The 25,383-nt window shown below is 41.9% G+C and overlaps 1 protein-coding gene across 3 annotated transcripts in view; it reads right to left on the reverse strand.

Annotated features, from left to right (window-relative positions):
- The window catches only part of cdk6 (cyclin-dependent kinase 6), a 315,746-nt gene that overhangs the window by 49,074 nt on the left and 241,289 nt on the right, over window positions 1-25,383 (reverse strand). For all 3 annotated transcript variants that reach the window (XM_041183679.1, XM_041183681.1, XM_041183678.1), the window contains exon 5: window positions 2,022-2,131. In XM_041183679.1, the coding sequence (XP_041039613.1) occupies window positions 2,022-2,131 (110 nt within the window). The remainder of the gene's footprint in view (window positions 1-2,021; window positions 2,132-25,383) is intronic.

Below are 25,383 nucleotides of genomic sequence, written 5' to 3' on the forward strand. Positions count from 1 at the left end.
AAATCCCGGCTCTCCTCTCGCTGTTTTAAACTGTGAAAATCCCGGCTCTCCTCTCACTGGTTTAAACTGTGAAAATCCCGGCTCTCCTCTCACTGGTTTGAACTGTGAAAATCCCGGCTCTCCTCTCACTGGTTTGAACTGTGAAAATCCTGGCTCTCCTCTCATTGGTTTAAACTGTGAAAATCCCGGCTCTCCTCTCACTGGTTTAAACTGTGAAAATCCCGGCTCTCCTCTCGCTGGTTTAAACTATGAAAATCCCAGCTCTCCTCTCGCTGGTTTAAACTGTGAAAATCCCGGCTCTCCTCTCGCTGGTTTAAACTGTGAAAATCCCGGCTCTCCTCTCGCTGGTTTAAACTGTGAAAATCCCGGCTCTCCTCTCGCTGGTTTGAACTATGAAAATCCCGGCTCTCCTCTCGCTGTTTTAAACTGAAAATCCCAGCTCTCCTCTCGCTGTTTTAAACTGTGAAAATCCCGGCTCTCCTCTTGCTGGTTTAAACTGTGAAAATCCCGGCTCTCCTCTTGCTGTTTAAAATTGTGAAAATCCCGGCTCTCTCCACGCTGTTTCAAACTGCACACGTATGGCCAGAAACATGTACACGCTTCCTGCCTGCTGTACTGGGACGTTGGTAGTCGGAATGGGCATTGCCTCGATCAGTTTCTAGTTTGTGGCATTTTGTTTTTTTATTTCCAGTACTTTCGCTCAGTGTGATTAACATATCAAAGAGGGAAAACCAAACTAATACCACACCGACACAAAACACCAAAGCCATTAGTCAAGCTAAAGAAATCAGAATATTTGGATTTGTAAATTGTGTCAAAAAGCATACTAAAAGAGAGCATTTACCTCCCCTAATGAGTTGGGAACATAGGAGCAGGAGTGGGCCATTCAGCCCCTTGAGCCTGTTCCACCATTCAATTAGATCATGGCTGATCTACACTTCAACTCAATATCCCTTGATAACCCTTACACAACAAAAATCTAACTATCTCAGTCTTGAAAGTGTCTTTGGGCCCTGTATCCATTTCCTTTTGGGAAGTTAGTTCCAGACTTCCACTATTCTTTGTGTAAAAAAAGTGCTTCCTGTTTTTTCTTCTGAATGGCCTAGCTCTAACTATTATTATACCGGTTTGTTCCTAGTGCCCCATCAGAACAAATAATATCTCCGCATCTAATCTATCAAATCTCAATCAGATCTCATCTCCTACATTTAGTTATTCCATATTATATACAACATAGTGCACAACCACTTAAGTCAACATCTAGGTTCATATTGAGGAGTAATGTTTGCCAAGACGAGCAGAATTGGAAGCACTTTCCAAACATGTTTATGATTTCACTAGAAATACGGAAGACAGTATAGGGGGATTTTAAATCCATCTGCTCCACTGAACTGGGTCAGTTAAATCGAGGTGGTTGGCTTTCAGCCCCATTCCTACTCCATTGCCATTTTAACTTGGGCCTTCTTGTTAGGTGGCCTAAAACAAGCAGGGCTCAGATTAATCTTTGAAAATCAGGGTCAAAGTAGTTCTGCGGACACAATGAGAAAACTGTGTACTCAGAAAGACCTGGCGATAAGAGAAAAAGGCCTTAAATATAAACAAGAAAATTAGTTTTTTATGAGGCAAAAGGAGCAGGAGTTTGCCTCTGAGCTTCACAAGAGTGCTGTCGGCTTCGCCTCCTCAGGTTTCCCCACTCCAGGATTGCTCCCCAGGCAGATCTAACATTCCACAGCTGGGTCAGCCTCTGGGCCACCCAATCTAGGACTAACCCAGAGTCAGTGTGATGCAGCAGGCCACGCATTTGGAGCATGCTTTTTACAAGCAGCATCTTAATAAGGTCCTGTCTTCAAACTGGACTGGCCCTTAGATTAAAATACCTCATGTATTCACATAATGCTACTACACAAAGACTCAAGACATATACTTTCCCCTACAGATCTTCGTCTAAATGTTAACAAGGGATTATATTCTCCTGATCTCCTTAAATAAATGTAATATATTTGCACCAATATGAGCCTTACCTTCGACGGAACATTTCTGCAAATATGCAGCCAACACTCCATAGGTCAACAGGCGTAGCATAACTAGACTGCAGCAGAACTTCTGGTGCCCGGTACCACAAAGTGACAACCTGCAAAGGCAAGATGTCTGATTTAGTGCACATAGAAGAGCTTAATATTTCAAATTGTACATGTCAATCTATAGTTTTTGTGGCACTTTACACAGAATAGTTTCATGTACAAGAGACAATATTACATGCCTTCTCTGGCTGTTTAAATGGCATATACACCACAGTGGCAAAAGCATTCCATAAACTTTAAAGAAAACCACCCCATATATGTATCTCAATTCCCAAAAAAGGCATTACAGAAATACAATCTTTCTCTCTAAAATCTTCCCTCAAAGAAAAATGTTGGTGGGCTGTGCTCAAGTATTGGAGATTCTGGCCCTGCTCATGTAACCATCTCTTCAAGGGAGGAGTCTTTTATGCTACAATGGCCACAATAGATCTGACAGTTCACTATGTCCACATTCATGCCTATGTAGCATCGTATCTAAGTATGTAATGTCTCAGACTTAACATCTGATCACTCCAAACATAACGATTTCCCCACCTCGCACCTCAAGGTAGATGGGCCAACTTTTTTGTGGTTAATAGTCACTATAGCATACCAAGACAATTATACTACAAACCTTATGCTTCTTCTCTGTTGCCCTTTTTGTTGGGGGAAGGTTTAAATAAAGTCTTTAACAATGGCTGTTTGCAGTGAGCCCACGTGCAATACACAACAGAAAGATGGTGACGAGGCTTGGATGAAATTTTTTTTTTTACATTTATTTGAGAAATTAAGGACTGAAAAACTGTGATACACATTTTGGAACTCCTAAAGTGGACTTTGAGGAAGTTTGAGTGGTTTGAAAGATTGCTCATGTCGTCTTCATGAACAATTCAGTGTGGTATGTAAATGTATTAAAAAATGTATAAAAAAAGGCACAGAAAGCATATTTGATGACAATGGGGAAATTTAACTCTTGCAAAGAGGATTGGTGTAATTATGAATTATGCTGAAAGTGAATAAAATAGCTGATGAGGATAAAGTAAATGTTTTTCCTCATGGTGATGGGGTCAGATGCTTTTACTTTAGTGTTTAACTAGTGTTGCCCGTGAGACCCCAGTATCATGGACTAAAATTAATGAAATTCTGGACTTCTATCACGGCACAACTAAGAATGAAACTGCACAGAGAGTTGCAATCTGTCAAAGGAGACAATTGCAAAGTGAGACTGTAGCAATTACAATCTTGACTTAAAAAACCTCTCCCACACTGTGGGTATGGCGCCAATTTAGAAATCGACCTTAGAGATACTTTTGTAGGAGGCCTAAAGAGCAATAAAATCTGGGTCAAGCTTTTGAGTAAAGGCAATAAGCTGACATGGAAGGAGGCCTGTGATGGGGTAATGCAAATGGCAGAAAGAGATAGTTGCAAATGCTAGAGAGTTCTCTTCCTGAGCCTGCAGGGGAGCTCCACCGGCTTTCTGTGAGATCCAGGTCACAGAAGCCAAGTTCACAGGTCTCCGAGTCAGAAATTTAGATGTTACCATTGCCACGGTAGTCACCACCTATCTAAATTTCCCCACTTCCAGTCAAAGTGCTAATCCTGTGGGAAAGTCAGTCTTATCCAGATGGCATGCAGGAGTAGAGGAAACAGTAATGCTCCAGGTCCCAGTTAAACACTAGGCCACAGGCAAGCACCAGCTCACTGCAATACACCAGGTTGAGGTAGATTTAAAGCTAGTTCAAGGACCTGGAAGTCCTTGAATATGCATGTGGTAGATATGGAAACAAAAGCTGATGTCAAGCAAGAAGATCAAGAGTTGTGCTCAGTCAGAGAGCAAAGAAAACAACACATGGAAAATGAGAATAATAGGGCTGTAGGTATAATTCCAGCAACCACAATAGAAATGGAAGTTGGAGATTCACAACTTACTTTCATCATTGCAGCATTTCAGCTGCAGCAGTATGTTATCTCAGAATACGAGTACAAGAAATCCCTAAGTCATATTCCCTTATGCAAAACTGGTGTGAAACTGGGTGGCTATTGCAATAATGGTAGTCCAATGTTGGCCAAGTCAGTGTTAGGGTAGAATATGATGATGCATCCTATTACTTGTCATTAGTAGAAGTTGGAGGGAACAAAGTCCCCGATGTGAAGGAACTGGCTTAAGAAGATATGATTAAACTGGGCCAAGTTACTTAATTTAAGAGTATGTCTGACCTTTGATAATTGCTAAGAGAGCACAGTGGTTTTTGAATAAGTAGGACCAAATGATTAAAATTAGGCACCACAAGTATGAATTCCACATAAAGGACAGTGTACAGCCAACATTTTGCAAGACTATGCCAGTATTTGCCAGAGAAATTAGTGAAGAAATGTGATGCTCAGTAAAGTGCTCAATTATGTCATGAATGGCTGGCCTAAACAGTGTGATAATGAGAATCTACAGGAGCATTTCACACATCAAAATTAACCAATATGGATCAAGGCCATCTGCTTTGGAGGTTTAACAGTCATTATTCCATCAAAGTTGAGAGAGAGATTGTTAGAGGAACTTCATCAAGAGCACAGAGGGATAGTCCGTATGAAAGCAGTAGTAAGAAACTATTTTTGATATCTTAAGGTAGACAGAGAAAAGTTGGTGAAAAGTTGTGAAATGCGTCTCAGAATGAAACATGATCTACCTAAAGTTCCTTTCATTCTGCCGCCAAACACAAGAAAATTGTGGGAACAAGTATCAGTCGATTTCTTTGAAGTGGAAGGAAAACAGTACTTTGTTTTGGTTAATAGCTATAGCAAGTGGATAAATGTTGAGCCTATGGTCAATAACACAAGTGCCAAATCTATTGGTGTTTTGCAAAATTGGTTTGCAATTTATGGGTTGTTAGAGGTGTTGGTGTGAGATAATGGTCCACAGTTTATCTCAGTAGTGTTTGAAATATTTCTGAGTAAGAATGGAGTCAAATACACTCAAATACCATCATATCACCCAGCATTGAATGGTGCTGCAGAAAGAAGTGTATAGATTATGAAGAGGTCTTTGCAGAAGTATTTGCTAGATGACATGTTTCTTTTGACAAAGGCTAGACAATTTGCTGTTTTCTTACAGAATAACCCCACAGTCGACAACAGGTTTCTCACTTATGAATTAGTGTTTAAACACTTTCCCAGGGCAAGGTTCAGTTTGCTTAAGCCTGATGACAATAGCAAAGTAAGAAAAAAGCAAGACAAAGTGAAGATGAGTCCTGATGCACAAGGCATGAAACTTTAAGAGTTCAGTGCTGGTCAGAAGGTCATGGTGAAAAAGCACCGAAGTGATAAAAAGAAATATATGATTTGAGTTGTTGTAAAGAGACGAGGATTCACATATTTAATGAAGTTTGGAGAGTGACTCCATCAGCATCATGGTGATCATTTGCCTGAAAGAGAAAATCTGAATCTAAAGGAGAGCATGACAGCCCTTCTATGGTTCCAATTCCTCGTACAGTCCAAAATGAAAGTCTGAAAGAAAGTAAAAGTCACAAAGAAACTGAAAGTTTGCCGGTATCATAGAATCCACCGGTAGAGCAAATTGAGCCAGGGTCAATCAATGTCACATTCCCAATCATTAAGCGTGGCAGTCAAAGTCAAGAAGTTCAGGGTTGAGAAAGCAGAGTTAAACTAATGGAAATGGAAGAAGATACCAAGACAGAAAAAGAAGCAAATAGATTAATTGAAAGAAAGGAGATAGGAAGAAGAAAAAAGTTGTTCTTTTCATTATTTGTCAAATTATGATATTTTTGTTAGACACTGGTATTAAGGAAAAACATTTTTTTTACAATTATATTACTCTGGTTACATTGGTCACAAGTTTTAGTTGTGATTACAGTAACAACAAATATGCAACTCAACCTCTGAAATTTCAGGTATTGTTGATATTGGTTTATTCACATTATATTCTGGGAAATTATGTATCATGTTACATTTCAACATATAAGTTGCTTTTTAAGTGGGGAACATGTGTAGTATACAAGAACTGCCTTCTCTGCTGCCCTCTCTGTTGGGAGGTGTAAATAATTCAACACTTTATGTAAAGTGAGTCCAGGTGAGGCTTTTCTCAGTGCACTACACAACAAGCTTAAAGCCACAAAATACTATGGAATAATCAGCACTGCTATTTCTCACAATGTTATCATGCAAGAAGCCATTAGTAAGAAAACCAAAAAAACTCTTTTCAATATTTTAAAGTTAAAAAGCACCATCTATATAGAAAATTATTGGAACATAGGACAGGAGTTGCTCACTCAGCATCTTGACCCTGTTGGCGAACCTGCTTTTGGTTAGGGAGAGAAAAGAACTGTGCGTTAACTTTGTAAGCAAAGGAAAAAAAAATGTTGGGCAAACATGATGATGCCCCTTCAACAGTTGCATTTCTTTTTCTAAAATATATAATATTTTGCCTCAACACGTTAGTAAAAATGAAATCTCTCCCGGTTCTTATGAATGGTAAATATAGCACCTTCCGACCATGTAATAGGATTTCCTTCAAGTCAAGTTCTCTTGCAAAAATATTAATTTTAGTCCCTGAGGTAACAAATTAGCTTAACTAACGAAATGAAATTGAAACAGAGTTCAATTCCAAGATTTGTCTGATATGCATGTCTCTGCACCACATATCACAGGTATCTCAAATATTTGAACACTCATTAATCAAGGAAAAACGGATGCAAAATTTAAATTTGTCAGTTTCAAGTTGTGCTTAAACTACTTTTGTAAGATTTTAATATATAGGCATAGTAGAGTTCTTAGTCTTACAGATCAAAAATAAGTAATAAGGCAAAAATTATTTTTAAGAGAACCTAAAATAACATTTTACGTTTTTATCATCCTGGATAACCAGAAATGAAGTGGAAACTCTCTGAAACAAGGAAATCAAGGTTATTTTGGTTTACCAACTCTTGTGGTTAATGCTCGAAAGCATTTCCATGAACTGAGAATCACAATCACAATCACTTAGGTGAAAATCTAAAACCAGTTACGTCACTGCTGTTTTTATTCATGTTAACCCTTTGCCCCTTTCAAGATGCATTTGTAGTTTCAGCAGGGCAAAAGCTTAAAAGAGTGTTACCTTCTGTTAGTTCCTAAATGATAGCTCTCAAACATTTGCTTTTGGGGCACTAAATTTTGCCATCACTGAAAACTAAACAAAAGAAATAAATGTGTTTTTTTTTGTCAGCTGCTAAAATGTGTATGCCTAAATCATTTTTGGAAGTCTGAGAGTTATGACAAATAGATCTCTACTGATATTACTGAATAGACGGATGACATTCTGAGGGGAAGGGAAACAGCCAGAAGCCGTGGTCCTTGCTGGAATCAATGAGATAAGTGGGAAAAGCATGGAGGCCCAGAGTTGAGACTGTATCACCACTCCTTCACTGTTTGTGTGTCAAAATACTGGAACTCTCTCCCTAGCTTGGCACTGTGTGCGCACCTATACCAGATGGATGACAGTGGCTCAAGGTGGCTCACCACCACGTTTTCAAGGGCAATAAATGCTAGCCCTACTCATGATGTTCAAACCCCATGAAAGAATAAAAAAATGTTTCAGGAGCTAACAGAAACATTAAAGAACAGAACCTCAAAGCTGGCACTTTTTAAAACACTCCCTGTGCCATGAGCCCAGGAGTAAAGAAAGAAGGAGGTAGTGCAGTTGAATGCGTGGCTGGAGAAGCGGTGCAAGAGGGAAGGCTTCAGATCCCTGGGACATTGGGAACATACAAGTCAGAGGGGTTGCACCTGAACATGGCTGGGACCAACATCCTTGTGGGGAGATTAACCTAATGCCCTGGGGGAAGAGTTTACATAATTTGACAGGATGGAGTAGAAAACTAGAAGATCAAACAACAACAAAGTAAACATTAGTGTGTTGATAGAGCAGGAATTAGATGGAAGAGAAATGCCAATCAAAGTAATTTGGAGTTGGAATGCATGTGTGTTGATGTGAGGGATGTTACAAATAAGATTGACGAGTTTTGGGTGGGTGCAAAGTTGCCACATGGGGTTATGATATAGTGGCTACAATGGAGAATAGGCTTCAACATGGCTAAGGATGGGAACCAAAGGTTCCTGGCTACAATATATCCAGGAAGGATATACCATATGGATTGAATCTATGTCATTAGAGTTAATGGAGAGAAAAGTAGCTGTTAGGATGCTGGGTGCAGACTATACATTCCAAAGAGCAAGGAGAAGATTGAGCAGCAAATCTGTATGCAAATTGCAGAGAAATCTAAATATAATGAAGCAGTTTTAGTGGAGCACTTCAACTGCCCTAAAATGGATTGGGGGCTGGGAGGACAATGTAAAGGGCAAGGAGGATGAAAAATTCCTAAGACGTGCACATTAGAACTTACGTTATCGTAATATTTCTGCCCTAATAAGGAATGAAGTAGTGCTGGATTTAGTTTTTGGGAATAAAGTAAAGCGAGTGGAGTATATTTCAGAGGGAGAACATCTGGGTGATAGTGACCATAATTTAAAAGGTTTATAGTAGTTATGGAAAAGGATAAAGAAAAATCAACTGAAATTACTCAACTGGCATAGAGCTGACTTTAGAGATTTGAGAACAGATCCAGCACAGGTAACCTAGAAACGAAGATTTGCCAAGAAAACAATAAAGGAGCAACAACAGGCCTTCAAGTTTAGGTATAAATCAAGCATATTCCCCTATAAGGAGGAAAGATAGGGCATTAAAGCTGGAACTCCCTGGACGATAAAGGAAATAGAGATCAAAATAAAATAGAAAAAGGAGGTTTATGACAAATGTCAGATACAGAATACAATCAAAATACAGGCAGAATACAAAAAGTGCAGGAAAATTGAATAAGGACAATTTTTTTTATTCATTCATGGGATGTGGGGGTTGCTGGCTAGGCCAGAATTTGTTGCCCATCCCTAATTGCCCTTGAGGAGGTGGTGGTGAGCTGCCTCCTTGAACTGTTGCAGTCCATGGGAAGAGCAAAAAGAGAATATAAGAAAAGATTATCAGGTAACATAAGGAACCTAAAAACCTTTTTATAAACATATAATAAGTAAAAGGATGGTTAAAGCAATAATAGAGCTGATTAGGGACAAAGAAAGAAATGTTCCTGTGGAGCCAGAGGGCATGACTGAGGTACTCAGCGTATACTTTGCATCTGTCTTCACAAACGAAGATGAAGTTAATGCCACAGTAGAGAAGGGAGTAGAGCATTTGGGGAAAATAAAATAGACTGAAAGGAGGTGCTAAGTAGCTACCTGGTTCAGATGTGATGCATCCAAGATTGCTGAGGGAAATTCATGTGGAGATAACAGACGGCCTGACCACAATCTTTAAATTCTCCTTGGAAATGGGAGAGGTGGTAAAGGACTGAAGATTAGCAAATATAACACACTTATTCAAAAAGGTGGAAAGGAGTAAACCTGGTAATTACAGGTGAGTCAGTTTAATGCCAGTGGTAGGAAAACTACTAAAGGTACTCAAAAATTATGAAGGGTTGCGATACAGCAAGTAGGAAGAAACTGTTTCCTCTGACATACAGTTGATAACCAGAGGTCATGAATTTAAAATAATTGGCAAAAGAGCAAGAGGGAAATGAGGAGAAATGTCCTTTCCACACAGATTATTGGTATGATCTGGAACTTATTACTTGAAAGGGTGGTAAAGATAGATTCCAAAGGAACTTGCAAAAGGCATGTGAACATGTGCACGAGGAGGATTCATTTGTGGGGTTAATGGGAAAAACAGGCTGGGGAGTTGGACTAAATTAGACATCTCTTTCAAAGAGCCAGAATGGGTGTGATGGGCTGAATGTTCTCTTGTGCTCTAATATTCTATAATTCCTGAACATATTATTCATATTTAGCTCTGGGTTTCTATGACATCACATCAGGAGAAACTTTTCCCTCTAAATAAAACTTGAGAACCATAACCAAATTTTCTGAAAATATATTTTTTGTAATTATAGGTAATTCAGATGTAGAAATGCTGCTGAAGCACTCAAGAATTTCTACTGCACAACGTTTCTGATCATTTTACTACATCTGTCCAAACTCATAACAATTTCCCATTCACCTTTCTTCAATACTGTGCAGCTTTTTAAAAAGATATCGGAAACAGTAGAGAACCAAGAGCCTATGAAGAATGAAGAACTTAAAGCTAAATATCAATAATATGTTCAGGAGATATAGAATCTTACAGCACAGGAGGTCATTTGGCCCATCATGCCCATTCTGGCTCTTTGAAAGAGATGTCCAATTTAGTCCAACACACCAGCCTGTCTTCCCCATTAACCCTGCAAATGAATCCTCTTAATGCACATTTCCACTTGCCTTTTACTAAAGAAACAGTACTGGAGGAATTAACAAGTGTTACAGACAGGAGAGAGTGAGAAACTGAACTTCTTTATCCTCTCCCTGTCTGTCCTTAAGCAAAAGGTGTTTTTGAATTGTTTTTAAAGTCAGTTGTGGCATATTTCTACAAACCCTCAGTTTGTGTGATCCAATTTAATAATAGCTCACAGCAAACTTGCATTATGATTAACTCAGAAGGTTAATTTATTCACATTCAAACCTGGGTTGCTGGGGTGGGGGGAGGGGCAGAGGGAGCTCGCAACCTCACACAAGCACTGCAAGGGGTGGGGGGGGGGAATAGAAAAGAGGAAGTTTTACAACTATGGGCAACAACAGTAAAGAAACACATAAATGCTTGTCAGTTCAATTTATTTCCAGAGCCCAAGTCGTCAAAATCCAGAGGATGTTTCCTTTGAGGTGGTGTTCAGTCCAGCTTCTAGGAGTTACGAGATGGTGGCCAGTGGCTTGGTTGGGTAGGCTGCTAGAGTTCTTTCCATTTGTTGTTAAAACAGCAGCCTGAGAGTTTCTCAGTTCTCTAAGGAATATAGAGATTTCAAAATGGTCACTCAAGGCATATGACTTGCTTATCTATTGTCTGGGAATGGCTTTGGTTTCAGGACTGATAATGTCATAGCCATTAGCTTTTGAAAGAGTTACCATCCATATTGAGGTTCTTGTGTCAGGAAGCCATTGTCTAGGCAGGCCTTCAGATTTCGCTAGAGGGGCAAACTTATCATGCAAATGATGTCCATTGTCCCCTTTTAAAATGGACCTGGGTAGTTCCAGGTGTGAAATGGGTCTGTTAATAACTCTGCAGGGATAACGAGTTTCGATCTGCAAGTTTCCTGGTTTCATGATTATAATGTCCTTACAAATGGGTGTGAGATTCCACGATGACGAGAGGAGGATTCTTTTGTTCTTGTAACTCTTGTTGGTAGCTTCCAGAACATAGGGCCAATCCTGTGGTCATGTGATTTGTAGCAGCCATCTTTTTGGTTCAGCAGAAAATTTCATTTTAATAACAGCAAAAAACAGTAAAGTTTATATATATATATCACACACACATTCATTTGGATTTCTTTTCATTTCTTATTGACATGACATGGGACTGAAAACTGACACATTCTTGTACCTGACAGCCTACAGCTTTGGGTTTTAAAATAAACAATTGCAGAGAAAGTGGGTGGAATATTCTGCACCTAGGTCCCTGCCAAAATGGCGGTTCTATTTTTGGGTTGGTAACCTGATCTACCAAGGGCCGGCTTAGCCATGGCTCTTAAACTCAACTACAGCTTTATGATCGCACCTTTGGATTGTCCGATGAATTAGTGAGGGCAGGCGAGATGATTTGTCCAATCAAAAGAAGGATTTCTAATTAAAGGGTCCATACAGCAAGACCTGGGGCTGAATTTTTCGCTGAGCAGTCAGTCGCACAGCCGACCCACTAAAGCATAAAATGATGCATGATATTTTAGTCGGCAGGCACGTGCCGGAGCCAGCAGTGCTCCCACCAACAATTAAAAGGCCTATTAAGGCCATTAAAATATTAACTGAATTCAATTTTTTACTGTCTGTCCAATCTTATGGTTGGCAGGCAGGAGAATCAGCCTTTGGATGTTTTATGAAACCTCAAACACGGGCGGGATGAGGTTCCCAACAGGAATAAAAAATAAAAAATGTTGAAATGCAATTTATAACATGTCCCTGCTCATGAGACAGAGTCACATGAGGGGGCATGTTTTTAACATTTGTAAGATCTTTATTTTTGGATTTTAAAAATCTTCAGCTCCCTGAGGCAGCTCTGTGCCTCAGGGAGTTTTCATTGCACACACCCACGCACATGCGCAAACCTGTGCGCTCCCGCCCTCACCCCGGCAGCGCTCAGCATTGTAGTGCATGTTTCACGTTGGCTGGCTGTTAATTGGCCAGCCATTGTGAAATTGGTGTTGGGGCCCGATCGCAGGCGGTGGTCCGCTTTGCAACTGCTCCTGGGCCCACTTATTGCGCCCGCCCGACAAAGTAAAATCCTGCCCCTGGTCAATATCCAGACATGGGCTGACAAGTGGCAAGTAACAGTCGTGCCATAAAAGTGCCAGGCAATGACCATCTCCACCAAGAGAGAATCTAACCATCACCCTTTGATGTTCAATGGCATTACCATCACTGTATCCCCCACTATCAACATCCTGGGGGTTGCCATTGACCAGAAACTGAACTGGACTAGCCATATAAATACTGTGGCTACAAGAGCAGGTCAGAGGCTAGGAACCCTGCGGGAAATAACTCATCTCCTGACTCCCCAAAGACTGTCCACCATCTATAGCGTGTACTGCAAGAACTCACCAAGGCTCCTTAGACAGCACCTTCCAAACCCACAAATGCTACCATCTAGAAGGACAAGGGCACCATTCACATGGGAACACCACCACCTGCAAGCTCCCCTCCAAACCATCCTGACTTGGAAATATATCACTGTTCCTTCACTATCACTGGGTCAAAATCCTGGAACTACCTCCCTAACAGCACTGTGGATGTACCTACAGCACATGGACTGTAGCGTGAACCGCTACACCACCACCATCTTCTCAAGGGCAATTAGGGATGGGCAATAAATGCAGCCTAGCCAGCGATGCCCACATCACATGAATGAATTAAAAAATCAACATGAGTTATGATGGTTCCACAGCAGTTTTGGATTTTTGTGGCTGCAGAAGCCACAGAAATGGAGAGGAGACCTGGGAAGGCTGCTGCACCCAGGTTTCTCACTCCTACCTATGGATCCTGCTACAGGATCTGAGGGGCTTTTGCTGCTGCTGCAGTAGTGTAGCTTCTGCTCTTGTCCCACTTCAGGGTGGAGCTGCTTAAACTGCTCCCATACCATAGCGAAGGCTGGCAGGAGGCAGGTGTAGCTGAAGGTGAGTGAAGTGCCAGACAGGAGGAGTGCCTTCCAAGCAGTTGGCAATCACCAATCATGTAGTAATAGCACTCTCTGAGAGAAGTACTTTCATCAGTGGCCTCTAAATAGCCGTGGCTAGAGCACTTCAATGTAACTGATCAAGTTTCCCAACCTGTTAGTTTCACTGAAGAAACTGTGCCTGCTGTGTACTCGCTTTGGTGACTCTGGCGAGTTGCTGAAAGGTCAGGACACAGATCCCTTGGCTGGGAAATCTAAAACTGTGGGGTAAAAGAATTCTTAATTGTTTTTTAATTACCTTAATAACTACCCCACATACCAAATGGGATTCCCTGCTCACGTTAAATCCCACCCTGCAGAACCCTGGAAGAGAGTGGGATGTCGGGATCCCAACCCAATGTCAATTTCAGGGACACACATTCGTCTCCCTTGCCTGCAAAAATTCCCCCCAAGTAGATGCATTGGTTTTGAACTTCCAGAATTCTTTAAATTCTAGAATGGTCCAGGTGGATTGGAAGGTAGAAAACGTTTCCTCACTGTTCGAGAAAGGAGGAAGAAACCATGGGCCAATTAGCCTGACATTTAGTAGAGAAAATGCTAAAATATTTTGTTAAGGATGTGATAACAGGGCACTTGGAAAATCAAAATATGATTAGACAGGATCAGCATTATATTAACTAAATCTGTTAAAGCAAAATCATGTTTGACAAATTAGAAGTTTTTTTGAATGTAATTAGTAGGATAGAAGGTAGCGGGGAAACCAATGAATCCAGTATATTTAGATTTTCAGAAGACGTTCAATAAGGTTGCCACAAGAGGTTGTTATACAAGTTAAGGATTCATGGTATTGGTGGAAATATTTTACCATGAATTGAAAATTGGCTAAGGATAGAAAAATGTAGAAATAAATAGGTCAATTTCAGGATAACAGGGTGTAACTATGAGTCTCAGCTATTTACAATCTGTACCCAATGATTTAAATGAGAGGAGTATAAAATATTGAAGTTTGTTGACAATACAAGGCTAGATGGAAAAGTGAATTGTGAAGAGAACGCAAAGAGGCTGCAAAGAGAATATAGATGGTTCAGTGAGAGGGCAAGAAGGTGGCAGTTCAGGTTTAATATGGGGAAGTGTGAAATTATTCACTTTGGTAGGAAGAATGGCAAATCAGAATTTTTTTGAGAAGATAATAGTAAATGTTGGTATTCAGAAGATTTGGGTGTCCTTGTATACAACTCACAGAAAATTAACATGCAGCTACAGCAAGCAGTTAGGAAGGCAAATGGTACATTGGTCTTTATTGCAAGGGAGTTGGAGTATAGGATTAAGGATATCTTGTTGCAAGTATATAGGCCTTTGGTGAGACCCCACACGGAGAACTGTGTACAGTTTCGGTTTCCATACCCAAGGCAGGATATACATGCCTTTGAGGGGATGCCATGAAGGTTCAGTAGATTGATTCCTGAAATGAGAGGTTGAGTAGATTGCGTACAATATGTTTTATGGAGTTTAGAAGAATGACAGATGATCTCATTGAAATGTATAGAATTCTTGGAGGGCTTAAAGGGCTATTTTCCCTGCCTGGAGATTCTAGAACTAGGGTCAAATGGTAAGGGGTCTGCCAATTAGGGCTGAGATGAAGAGAAATTTCTGCACTCAGAAGGTTGTGAATCTTTGGAATTCTCTAACCCAATGGGCTATGCCTGCTCAGTCAATGAGTGTATTCAAGACTGAGACTGATAGATTCTTGGATATTAAAGTAATCAAGGGTTATGGAGTAGAGCAGATAAGTGGAGTCATGTAGAAATTCAGCCATGATCTTGCTGAAGAGCAGAGTAGGCACAAGAGGTTGTATTGCCTACTGCTGCTCCTATTTCTTATGATCTTAGGACACTTAAGGTTTGAGGCCAAACATTCCTAACTGCATCACCAATGACCTTCCTTTCATCATAAGATCAGAAGTGAGGATGTCCACTGATGATCGAACAATATTCAGCTACATTTGAGACTCCTCAGATACTGAAGCGGTCTGAGTCCATATGTAGCAAGACCAAGACAACATTCAGGCTTGGGCTGATAAGTGGCAAGTAACATTCATGCCAGGCAATGACCATCTCCAACAAGAAAGAATCTAACCATCTCCCCTTGACATTCAACTTCCTGGGGCTACCATTGATCAGAAACTGAACTGGACTAGTCATATAAATACTGTGGCTACAAGAGCAGGTCAGAGGCTGGAAATTTTGCAGAGAGCAACTCATCTCCTGACTTTCCAAAGCCTGTGTTCCATCTACAAGGCTCAAGTCGGGAGTGTAATGGAATATTCTCCACTATCCTGAATGAGTGCAGCTCCAACACCACTCAAGAAGCCTGACACCATCCAGGACAAAGCAACCCACTTGAATAGCACCCCATCACCAACTTAAACATTCACTCCCTCCACCACCAACGCACAGTGGCAGCAGTGTGTACCATCCACTGCATCAACTCACCAAGACTCCTTTAACATCACCTTCCAACTCCATGATCTCTACCACCTTGAAGTCAAGGGTAGCAGATGCAATGGAACACCACCATCTGCAAGTTCCCCTCCAAGCAACACATCATCCTGACTTGGAGCTATATTGTTGTTCTTTTACTTTCGCTGGTCAAATTCCTGGAACTCCCTCCCTAACAGCACTGGGGGTGTACCTACACCACAAGGCCTGCAGCAGTTCAAGAAGGCAACTCACCATCAGCTTCTCAAGGGCAACCAGGGATGCGCAATAAATGCTGGCCTAGCCAGTAATGCCCACATCCAATTAAAAAAATAAAATAAAACTTTGGGCACGGTGGTTATGGTTCACAATTAAGTTGTGCCCGATCCTGCTGAAGCAGGCAGGATGCATACTTTGTGCTGCCTACTCATTTGAATGATTGTAGCATGCAGCCTAATACCAGCTGCTGGCGGGCTGGATCTTTGACAGGGGTCAAGCAGTGTGCATGGTTAGCATGTGTTTCAACAAGCCTGCATGTTTTATGTACCTCTGAAAGGGAGCTGCATTCATTATGTAGAAGTTGCTGCTGACTGTTTGTGGAATAATTGTCTGCAAAGAAAAGCATATCAAATGGAGCACCAGGAAAGAGGAAGGGGTCCCAGGTTTTCAAAGCGTAGTACAGAAGGTGGAAATGAGGATATGAGGAGAGAAGCAATGGCAAGAATTTTCCCGTCAATGAATGGGGACGGGGCCCGCTCGCCGACACATAAAATGATGCAGAATGATGTCGGGCGGAACTCCCGACATCATCCCGCATCATGTGCATTTTCAGGTCGGCAGGGGCATAGCCTTGTCAACTGTGCGCCTGCCGACCTGTCAAGAGCCTATTGAGGCCATACAAAAATCACTTAAAGCAACTAGTGGACCTGCCTGTCCAGCCTTAAGGTTGCTGGCGGCCACCTGAAAAAGCATGAAACCTCATCCACGGGTGGGATGAGTTTCACGGCTGACTTAAAAAATTAACAGTCACTTTTACTTAAAGTTATGTCCATGTCCCAGCTCATGTGACATTGTCACATGAGGGGACATGGATGGTTAATGAAATTTTCCAAAGATTAATTTTTTTCCCTTTGGGAACTGATCTCCCTGAGGCAGCGCTTAGTCTCAGGGAGATCGGAGCGCACTTCCGCATTTGCCATTCCACACCTCCCCCCCCTCCCCCCCACCCCCTCCCACCGCCCACACTGGATGTGCACAGCCAACCACCCATGAAAAATGGTGGCATGCCCCCAATTGAGGGCACTGATTGGAGGGCCACCTGCCCACACCACTCCTGCACATCCCCCCCAATGGGGGGAAAATTTTACCCAATGTTTCTACGGGGGGCCAGAAGGCCCTCAAGGCACACCCCGAGGGGAAATGGGAACAGGTGGTCAAGGAGGTCAATCTCTGAGCCTGGCCTTGAGGACGTGGCAGCAATGCCGACAAAAGTTCAATGACCAAACATGGGTGGTCAAGGTCAGTGAATGTATCTTCAAAGGATGTATCGCAATCAAACACAAATCTCTCACATTGCTTGTGGCACCTTACGCACATCATTCACCCATTCGCAATAAAGACCTAGACCTAACATTTAGACATTATCGGGAGAATTTTCTCCGTCAGGGGAGCTGTGTGGGAGCGAATGTGGGCGTGCAGCTGATCACCGCCTGCAATTGGCTACGTGTTGGCATTTTACGTGGGCATGCCAATTAAGGCCCGCGCAGCGTGATGTGCACCCAAAAGCGCTGAGCGCTCCCTATGCGGGCGGGGGGAGGAGGCTGAGTCGAGGCCTGTGCTCTTCTGTGCACATGCACGCGAGAACGCAGAAATCTCCTTGAGACACAGAGCTGCCTCGGAGTTTAATTTCATTGTGAAAAAGTCAATAAAAGATTTTTAAAAATGATTCAGACATATCCCCTCATGTGAGCTGGGACATGTCTATGAATTTTATTTAGAAAAAGTTTAAAAACCTTCATGAAACCTCATCCTGCCTGTGGATGAGGTTCCATGATTAATGTGAAGGCTGCCTGGGCTCTTTGCCTGCCCGCCAACCTTAAGGTTGGACGGGAGCCCTGTTAATTGTTTTAATTGATTTTAAATGGCTTTACTAGGCCTTTGACAGTTCGGTGGGTGTGCAGCCGACTCCGGTGCATGCCCGCTGAACTGAAGATCTGAATGATGCACAGTGACGTCAGGACGCACAATCTACGTCACCACTCGTCATTTTACGCGCCAGTGAGTGGGGCCTGCCCCTGCATGCCGACCAAAAGATTCAGGCCTATATTTCACCTTCGTAAATCTTTCCATGCTGCCAGCCTCACACCCACCTCTTGCTGCTCCCACATAGCTTCAGCTATTTAGCCATGGAAGACACATCTCTAAAACATACTACAAAATAATCACTGACATTCTTCCCTCTCTTTTACAGGATAAGTGGTCCATAACAGGACAGAATCAGAGTGAAGCAGAACTGGCAGGGGTCAGACACACCTACGTTATTCAAGCCCTCTGGAAATGAGGCTCTGCATCATGGGGGCATATGGGATAGAGCCTGTTGCATTCGGCATTGCAAAGAACATTAAGATGACAGTATGCTCCTGTAACATGCCCCTTTTCAACTCCCACCTCACCCTCCTCCTGCCATTTGGTATGAAGTGAAAGCATCAGATGGTGTGACAATGGACCAGCTTTCCACTCTGCTGTCACAGTCAAGGGTCCAGCTCCAAATTGGCACAGGACATTGTGCAGAGTTTGGAGTCCAATCTCCCATGTGCAATCAGTGGTCAAGGCAGGGTGACCAACAGTCCCATATTTTCCAGGACTGTCCTGCAATTTGGTCTTTCATCCTGTATCCTGGGTCAGGCCTTCCCAGATTGTGTTTTGTCCTGAATTTCTTCTGCCTCAGCAGGCCTTTTTTCTGCACACTTGTTGATCATGGCAATTGGTGGCTTGTGTTTGGGGCTGTCCTGCAGGAGGGTGGCATTTCAGTCAACAGGCTGCAGCATCAGGATTGGGACAGCTCACAGCCACCCCTCCACTCTCAAGGAATCACCAGCAGGACAAATCCAAGCTGGTCAATTACTGTATCAGTATGTTCTCAATCACCAAAAAGGTGAAGAAAGGTGCTAGCAGGTGGCAATTACTTACCAGTAACCTTTTCAATGGTATTCAGTTTGGGATTCACAAGGGTCACTCAGCTCCAGACCTCATTGCAGCCTTAAGTCCAAACATGGACAGAAGAACTGAATTCGAGAGATGAAGTGAGGGAGTATGCTCTTGACATCAAGACCACATTTGACTGAGTGTGGCATCAAGGAGCCTTAACAAAATTGAAATCAAGCGGAATCAAGGAGAAATCTTTCCACTGGATGGAATGATACCTAGCACAAAGGAAGATGGCTGTGGTTGTTGGAGGCTAATTATCTAAGCTCCAGGATATCACTACAGGAGTTTCTCAGGGTAGTGTCCTAGGCCCAACCATCTTCAGCTGCTTCATCAAAGACCTTTCCTCCAACATAAGGTCAATGGTGACAATATTCACTGGTGGTTATACAATGTTCTGTACCATTCACAACTTCTCAGATACTGAAGCAGTCTGCTTGCATGCTGCTTCACCTGGCCAACATCAGGTTTGGGCTGATAAGTGGCAACATTCACACAACTCAATGTCAGGCAATGGTCATTTCCAATAAAAGAGAATCTAACCATCTCCTGCTAATGATCAATGGCATCACCATCACTGAATCATCCCCGCCATTAACATCCCAGGGGCCATCAATAACCGGAAACTGAATTGGACCAGCCATATAAATACTACGATTACAAGAGACGGTCAGAGGCTGCAAATTCTGTGACGAGTAACTCACCTCCTGACTCCCCAAAGCCAGTCCACCATCTACAAGGCAGAAATCAGGAGTGTGATGGAATACTCTCTACCTGGCTGGAAGAGTGTAGCTCCAACAACACTCAAGAAGCTCGACACCATCCACGACAAAGCAACATGCTTGTTTGGCACCCCATACATCATCTTAAATATTCACTGTCTCCAGCAGGGTTGTACAGTGGCAGCAGTGTGTACCATCTACAAGATGCAAAGCAGCAACTCACCAATTCTCCTTCGACAGAACCTTCTAAATCCAAAACCTCCAACACCTAAAAGGATAAGGGCAGCAGATACTTGGGAACACTACCACCTGCAAGTTCCCCTCCAAACTACACACCATCCTGACTTGGAATTATATCACCGTTCTTTCACTGTCACTTGGTAAAAACGCTCTAACAGCACTCTGGATATACCTATACCGCTAGATTGCAGTGGTTCAAGGTGGTCGCAATTAGGGATGGGTGATAAATGCTGGCCTCATCAGTGAACAGCACATACCACAAACGAATAAAACAGAACCCTTGTCATTTGGTTTATGGTGGGTATTGAGCAATCATCCCCTTGTTGAACTGTAGTCACTTCAGATATTGCTCCTGGCTGAGGTGAAAGTAGGAAAATAAAACAAATAAAATAAGCAAAGAGACTGTGTGAGAAAAAAAACTTGGCAGTGAACTTAAAAGGGAATCTGAATGTGTTCTCTCAGCGTATAAAAGGAGGCGTTAGGGCAGATTAGTGACCTAAAAGGGGATTTACTCATGGAGACAGAGAGCATGGTTAAGGAATAAATGAGTAGTTTGTTTTTGTCTTTACCAAGTCATAGTGAAAGTGCAGGTAGTCGAGACACTGGATGGGCTAAAAGCTGAGGTACTAGAAAAGCTGGCTGCACCTAAAGTTGTTAAGTCACCAGATCTGGATGAGATGTATCAAAGGATACTGAGGGAAGGGTGGAAATTGTAGAGCTCCTGGCCACATAATCTTCTAGTCCTTCTTAGAAATAGGGGTGGTGCCAGAGTGCTAGAGAATTATGAATGTTGAAAAATTGTTGAAAATAAAAAGGGTACAAGGATAAACTCAGCAACTACAGGTCAGTTAGTTTAATGTCGGTGTCAGAGAAGCTTTCAGAAATGATAACTTGGGAGAAAATTAACAGCTACTTGGACAAATGTGGATTAACCAAGGAAAGCCAGCATGGGATTTGTTAAGGATAAATCATGTTTAACTAACTTAATTGAGTTTTTTGATGATGTAACAGAGAAAGTTGATGAGGGGAATGTAGCGGATGTGATAAGATGCCACACAACAGGCTTGCCAGCAAAGTTACAGCCTGTGGAATAAAAAGGGCAGTAGCAGCATGGATACGAAATTGGCTGAATGACAGGAAACAGAGTAGTGGGGAATGGTTGTTTTCCAGACTGGAGGAAGGTATACAGTGAGGTTTTCCAGGGGTCAATGTCAGGACCCTTACTTTTCTTTATAGTCATGGCCAAGACATGGTTGTATGAGGCACAATTTCAAAATTTGCAGACGACACAAAACTTTGGAAGTGTCCTAAACTGTGAGGTGAATAGCGATAGACTTCAAGAGGACATAGACAGGCTGGTTCAATGGGCAGAGAAGTGGCAGGTATAATTTAATGTACAGGAGTGTGAAATGATTTATTTTGATTGGAAAAATGAGGAGAGGCAATAAAACATAAAGGCTACAATTCTAAAGAGGGTGCAGGAGCAGAGGGACCTGGGTATACATATGTACAAATCACTGAAAGTGGCAGGGAAGGTTGCATAAGGCATGCGGAATCCTGGGCTTTATAAACAGAAGCATAGAGTACAAAAGCAAGGAAGTTACAGTGAACATTTATAAAATACCTATTTAGCCTCAACTGGAGGTCTGTGTCCAATTCTGGGCACCACGCTTTCAGAAGGATTTGAATGCTTTAGAAAGGGTACATAAAAGATTCATGAGAATGTTCCAGAGATGAGGAACTTCAGTTATGTGGATAGACTGGAGAAGCTGAAGCAGTATTCCTTAAAGATGAGAAGATTAAGAGGAGATTTGATGAAGGTATTCAAAATCATATGGGATCTGGACAGACTAGGATCGAGAACCAGAAGACACTGATTTAAAGTGATTGGTAAAATAAACAATAGTGTCATGAGGAAAAACATTTTTTAAGCAGCGAGTGGTTAGGAAATAGAATGCATTGCCCAAAAGCGTGGAGAAGGCAGAGTCAATCGATACCTTCAAAAGAGAATGAGATTATTTTCTGAAGAGAAAAAACTTGCAGGGCTACGTGGAAGAGGTGGATCAGCTGCTTTTGCAGAGGACTGGGACAGACATGATGGGCCTCATGTGCTGTAACCATTCAATGATTCTGGTTCAAAATGCTCCCTGAAAATCCTTGGTGGAAAGGCATTCTGCTGATTGCACTCTTTCTTCTTCTGCATAGCTTCCTCTCTCTGCAGCCTGTGCTCCATGTCTTTGATATGTTGCAGCCCAAGAAGGACCACAAATAAAGCCCCAGTAATTCAAAAGGCTTTCTGTTAACATGGCAGAAAACCCCACTGATATCCCATACTTACATGTTGCAAGTATGTAGCAACACTTGCTTCAAAATCCAACAGGTCACCAAAACTCCTACAAGAACACAACACAGTACTGTGACAAACTTTGCTAAAGTAGAAGTGAGTCAAAAGCCATTCACCTGCAAGTAGGATGGCTGTCCCTTTAAATAATACTGGTTGTAGCCGGGTGGGGGAGAATTAGGGTGGGGTACCTCCTGAAGCTGAACACATTTTCAGCTGGGACTGATTATTAGAAGATGTTAACTGCAGTCCAAATTGACAGAACATGCATCAAGTCAGCCTTAAAGGCTGTTTGACATTACAAACTGCCCTCTGCATACTTCCAGCATATGCACGGCAAACCTATACCATCACCGGTGCATCTGTCGTTTTCAGTTTCTTGAGAGTTGGTGGTATGGCGTTGAATTTTACAGCTATTATCTTTACCAAGGGATAAATAAGCCACAACGGCAATACCTCATGTTCTGTTCAATACAACATACAGATGCCACCGTTATGTTTCTCTAAAGCAATGATATGCATTGATGCAATTGTACTATTATTTTCTATGTCAATAAAATGGCTTGGCAAACAGTTTCCGATGAAGGCTCTGACTCTTTAGTACTTCTCTGGATAACAAAGTTTAACACCTTTGTTGAATTATGTTATGTGAATATGAATTAACAATGATAAATAAAGCCATCAAAACAAGATGGATGTTAGACTAAATATAGCTCTGTGCTTTTCAAAAGAACTGCAGGGAATGTAGCAAACTGCTTCTCCTATGATATTCATTTTGAGCCCTGGCAGTAGCATGTAAAAGACAGAGCATGGCTTTAGGCCACAACCAAGGCTCACAAAGAAAGCAAAAAATAATTATCGTGAAAATTAGCATATAAAATGAAAATTGGCGATATAAATTGGAGCTGGACTGTGCCACAAACACGGGAGCAGGAGTAAGCCATTTGACCCCTCAAGCCTGCTCTGCCATTTAACTAGATCAGAGCTGATCTTCTACCTCGACGCCATCTTCCCTCACTATCCCTGTACCCCTTAATGTCATTGGTATCTAGAAATCTATCGACCTCTGTTTTGAGCATACTTAATGACTAAACTTCAACAGTCCTCTGGGGTAGAGAATTCCAAAGATTTACCACCCTCTGACTGAAGAAATTCCTCCTAATCTTAGTCCTAAATGGCCTACCTCTTAATCTGAGATTGTTCCCCTGGTTCTAGACCCCTAAACCAGGGGAAACCATTACCCTGTTGAGCCCTGTAAGAATTTTGTACATTTTAGTAAGGTCACCCCTCATTCTTCTAAACTCGAGAATACAGGCCCAGTCTCCTCAATCTTTCCTCATAGGACAATCCTGCCATCCCCGGGATTAGTCTGATGATCCTCCATTGCACTCCCTCTATGGCCAGCATATCCTTCCTTAGGTAAGGAGACTGAAGCAGCAAACAATACTCCAGGTATGGTCTCACCAAGGCAATATACAACTGCAGCAAGACTTCCTTATTCCTGTACTCAAATTTCCTTGCAGTAAAGATTAACATACCATTTGCCTTCCTAATTGCTGTTGCACATGCATGTTAGCTTTCAGTGAATAAGGCCACCTAGGTCTCTTTGGACATCAACACATCCCAATCTCTCTCCATTTGAGAAATACTCTGTATTTCTGTTTTTCCTACCAAAGTAGATAACTTTACATTTTTCCACATTATATTCCATCTGCCATGTTCTGCCCACTCACTCAGCCTGCCTAAATTTCCTTGAAGCCTCTTTGCATTCTCCTCACAACTCACATTCCCACCTAGTTTTGTGTCATCAGCAAACTTGGAAATATTACATTTGGCCGCAACATTCAAATCGTTGATTTAGATTGAATAGTTGGGAGCCAAGCACTGATTCTTGCTGTACTCCGCTAGACTAATCACAGCCTTCCAACCTGAGAATGATCAGTTTTTCACTACTCTCTTGTTTTCTGTCCACTAACCAATCTTCAATCCATGTCAGTAAATTTCTCCCAATCCTATAAGCTCTAATTTTGCTTACTAACCTATGTGTCATCTTATTGAAAGCCTTCTGAAAATCCAAATACACCACATCCACTCCTTCTCCCTCATTCTGCTAGTAACATTCTCAAAAACTCCCAACAGGTTTATAGATCATCAGGTCTAGGGGATGAAAATTAATCACAAACAAACCTGCACTAGTTTATTAAAATGATGTAATTATTTATTCGTCAGCGAAGGCCCTTCACTGAAGAATTCACTGTCATCTTCATTTCTAGGTAGAACCACAGATTCTAAGTAAGCCGACTCTGTTGTATTTCTAGGTACATCTGTTGCCTAGATACAAAAACCACTAGGAGTCACCACAAATACAAGGCAGAGGTGTGTTTGCTTCATCCTACCCGTGATTCTAAGTTTGTTCATAAAATTGTATTACTTCACCACTTAAAAAGAAAGGAAGTGTCTATTCGTGTCAAATATACTTGATGCTTCTCAATAAATGCTGCTCGATTCCCTCCCCCCAATACCATGGCACAACAACTAGTGTGTTGAATGCACCGCAATAAAAACTTTTTTTTGCCAGCAAGAAGATTGGAGTTGGAGCTTTTTGGAGCAGTACTAAAGGCTACAAGATTTACAAGAATGTTGCCAGGGCTTGAAAATTGCAGCTATGAAGAAAGATTGGATTGGCTAGGGTTTTTTTCCCTAGAACAGAGGCGGCTGAGGGGTGGGTGACCTAATTGAGGTGTATGAAATTATGAGGGGCCTAGACAGGGTAGACAGGAAAGCCTTGTTTCCCTTAGCTGAGGGGTCAATTACCAGGGGGCATAGATTTAAGGTGATTGGTAAAAGGATTACAGGGGACATGAGGAAAAACCTTTTCACTCAGGGGGTAGGGGGCTTCTCAAATTCACTGCCTAAATTGGTGGTAGAGGCTGAAATGCTCAATTCATTTAAACGGTACCTGGAAATGCACCTGAAGTGCTGTAACCTGCAAGGCTACTGACCAGGTGCTGGAAAGTGGGATTAAAATGAGCGGCTAATTTCTTTTTTCTCTTTTTAT

Source organism: Carcharodon carcharias, chromosome 3, assembly GCF_017639515.1.
Source record: "Carcharodon carcharias isolate sCarCar2 chromosome 3, sCarCar2.pri, whole genome shotgun sequence".
Lineage (NCBI taxonomy): Eukaryota > Metazoa > Chordata > Chondrichthyes > Lamniformes > Lamnidae > Carcharodon > Carcharodon carcharias.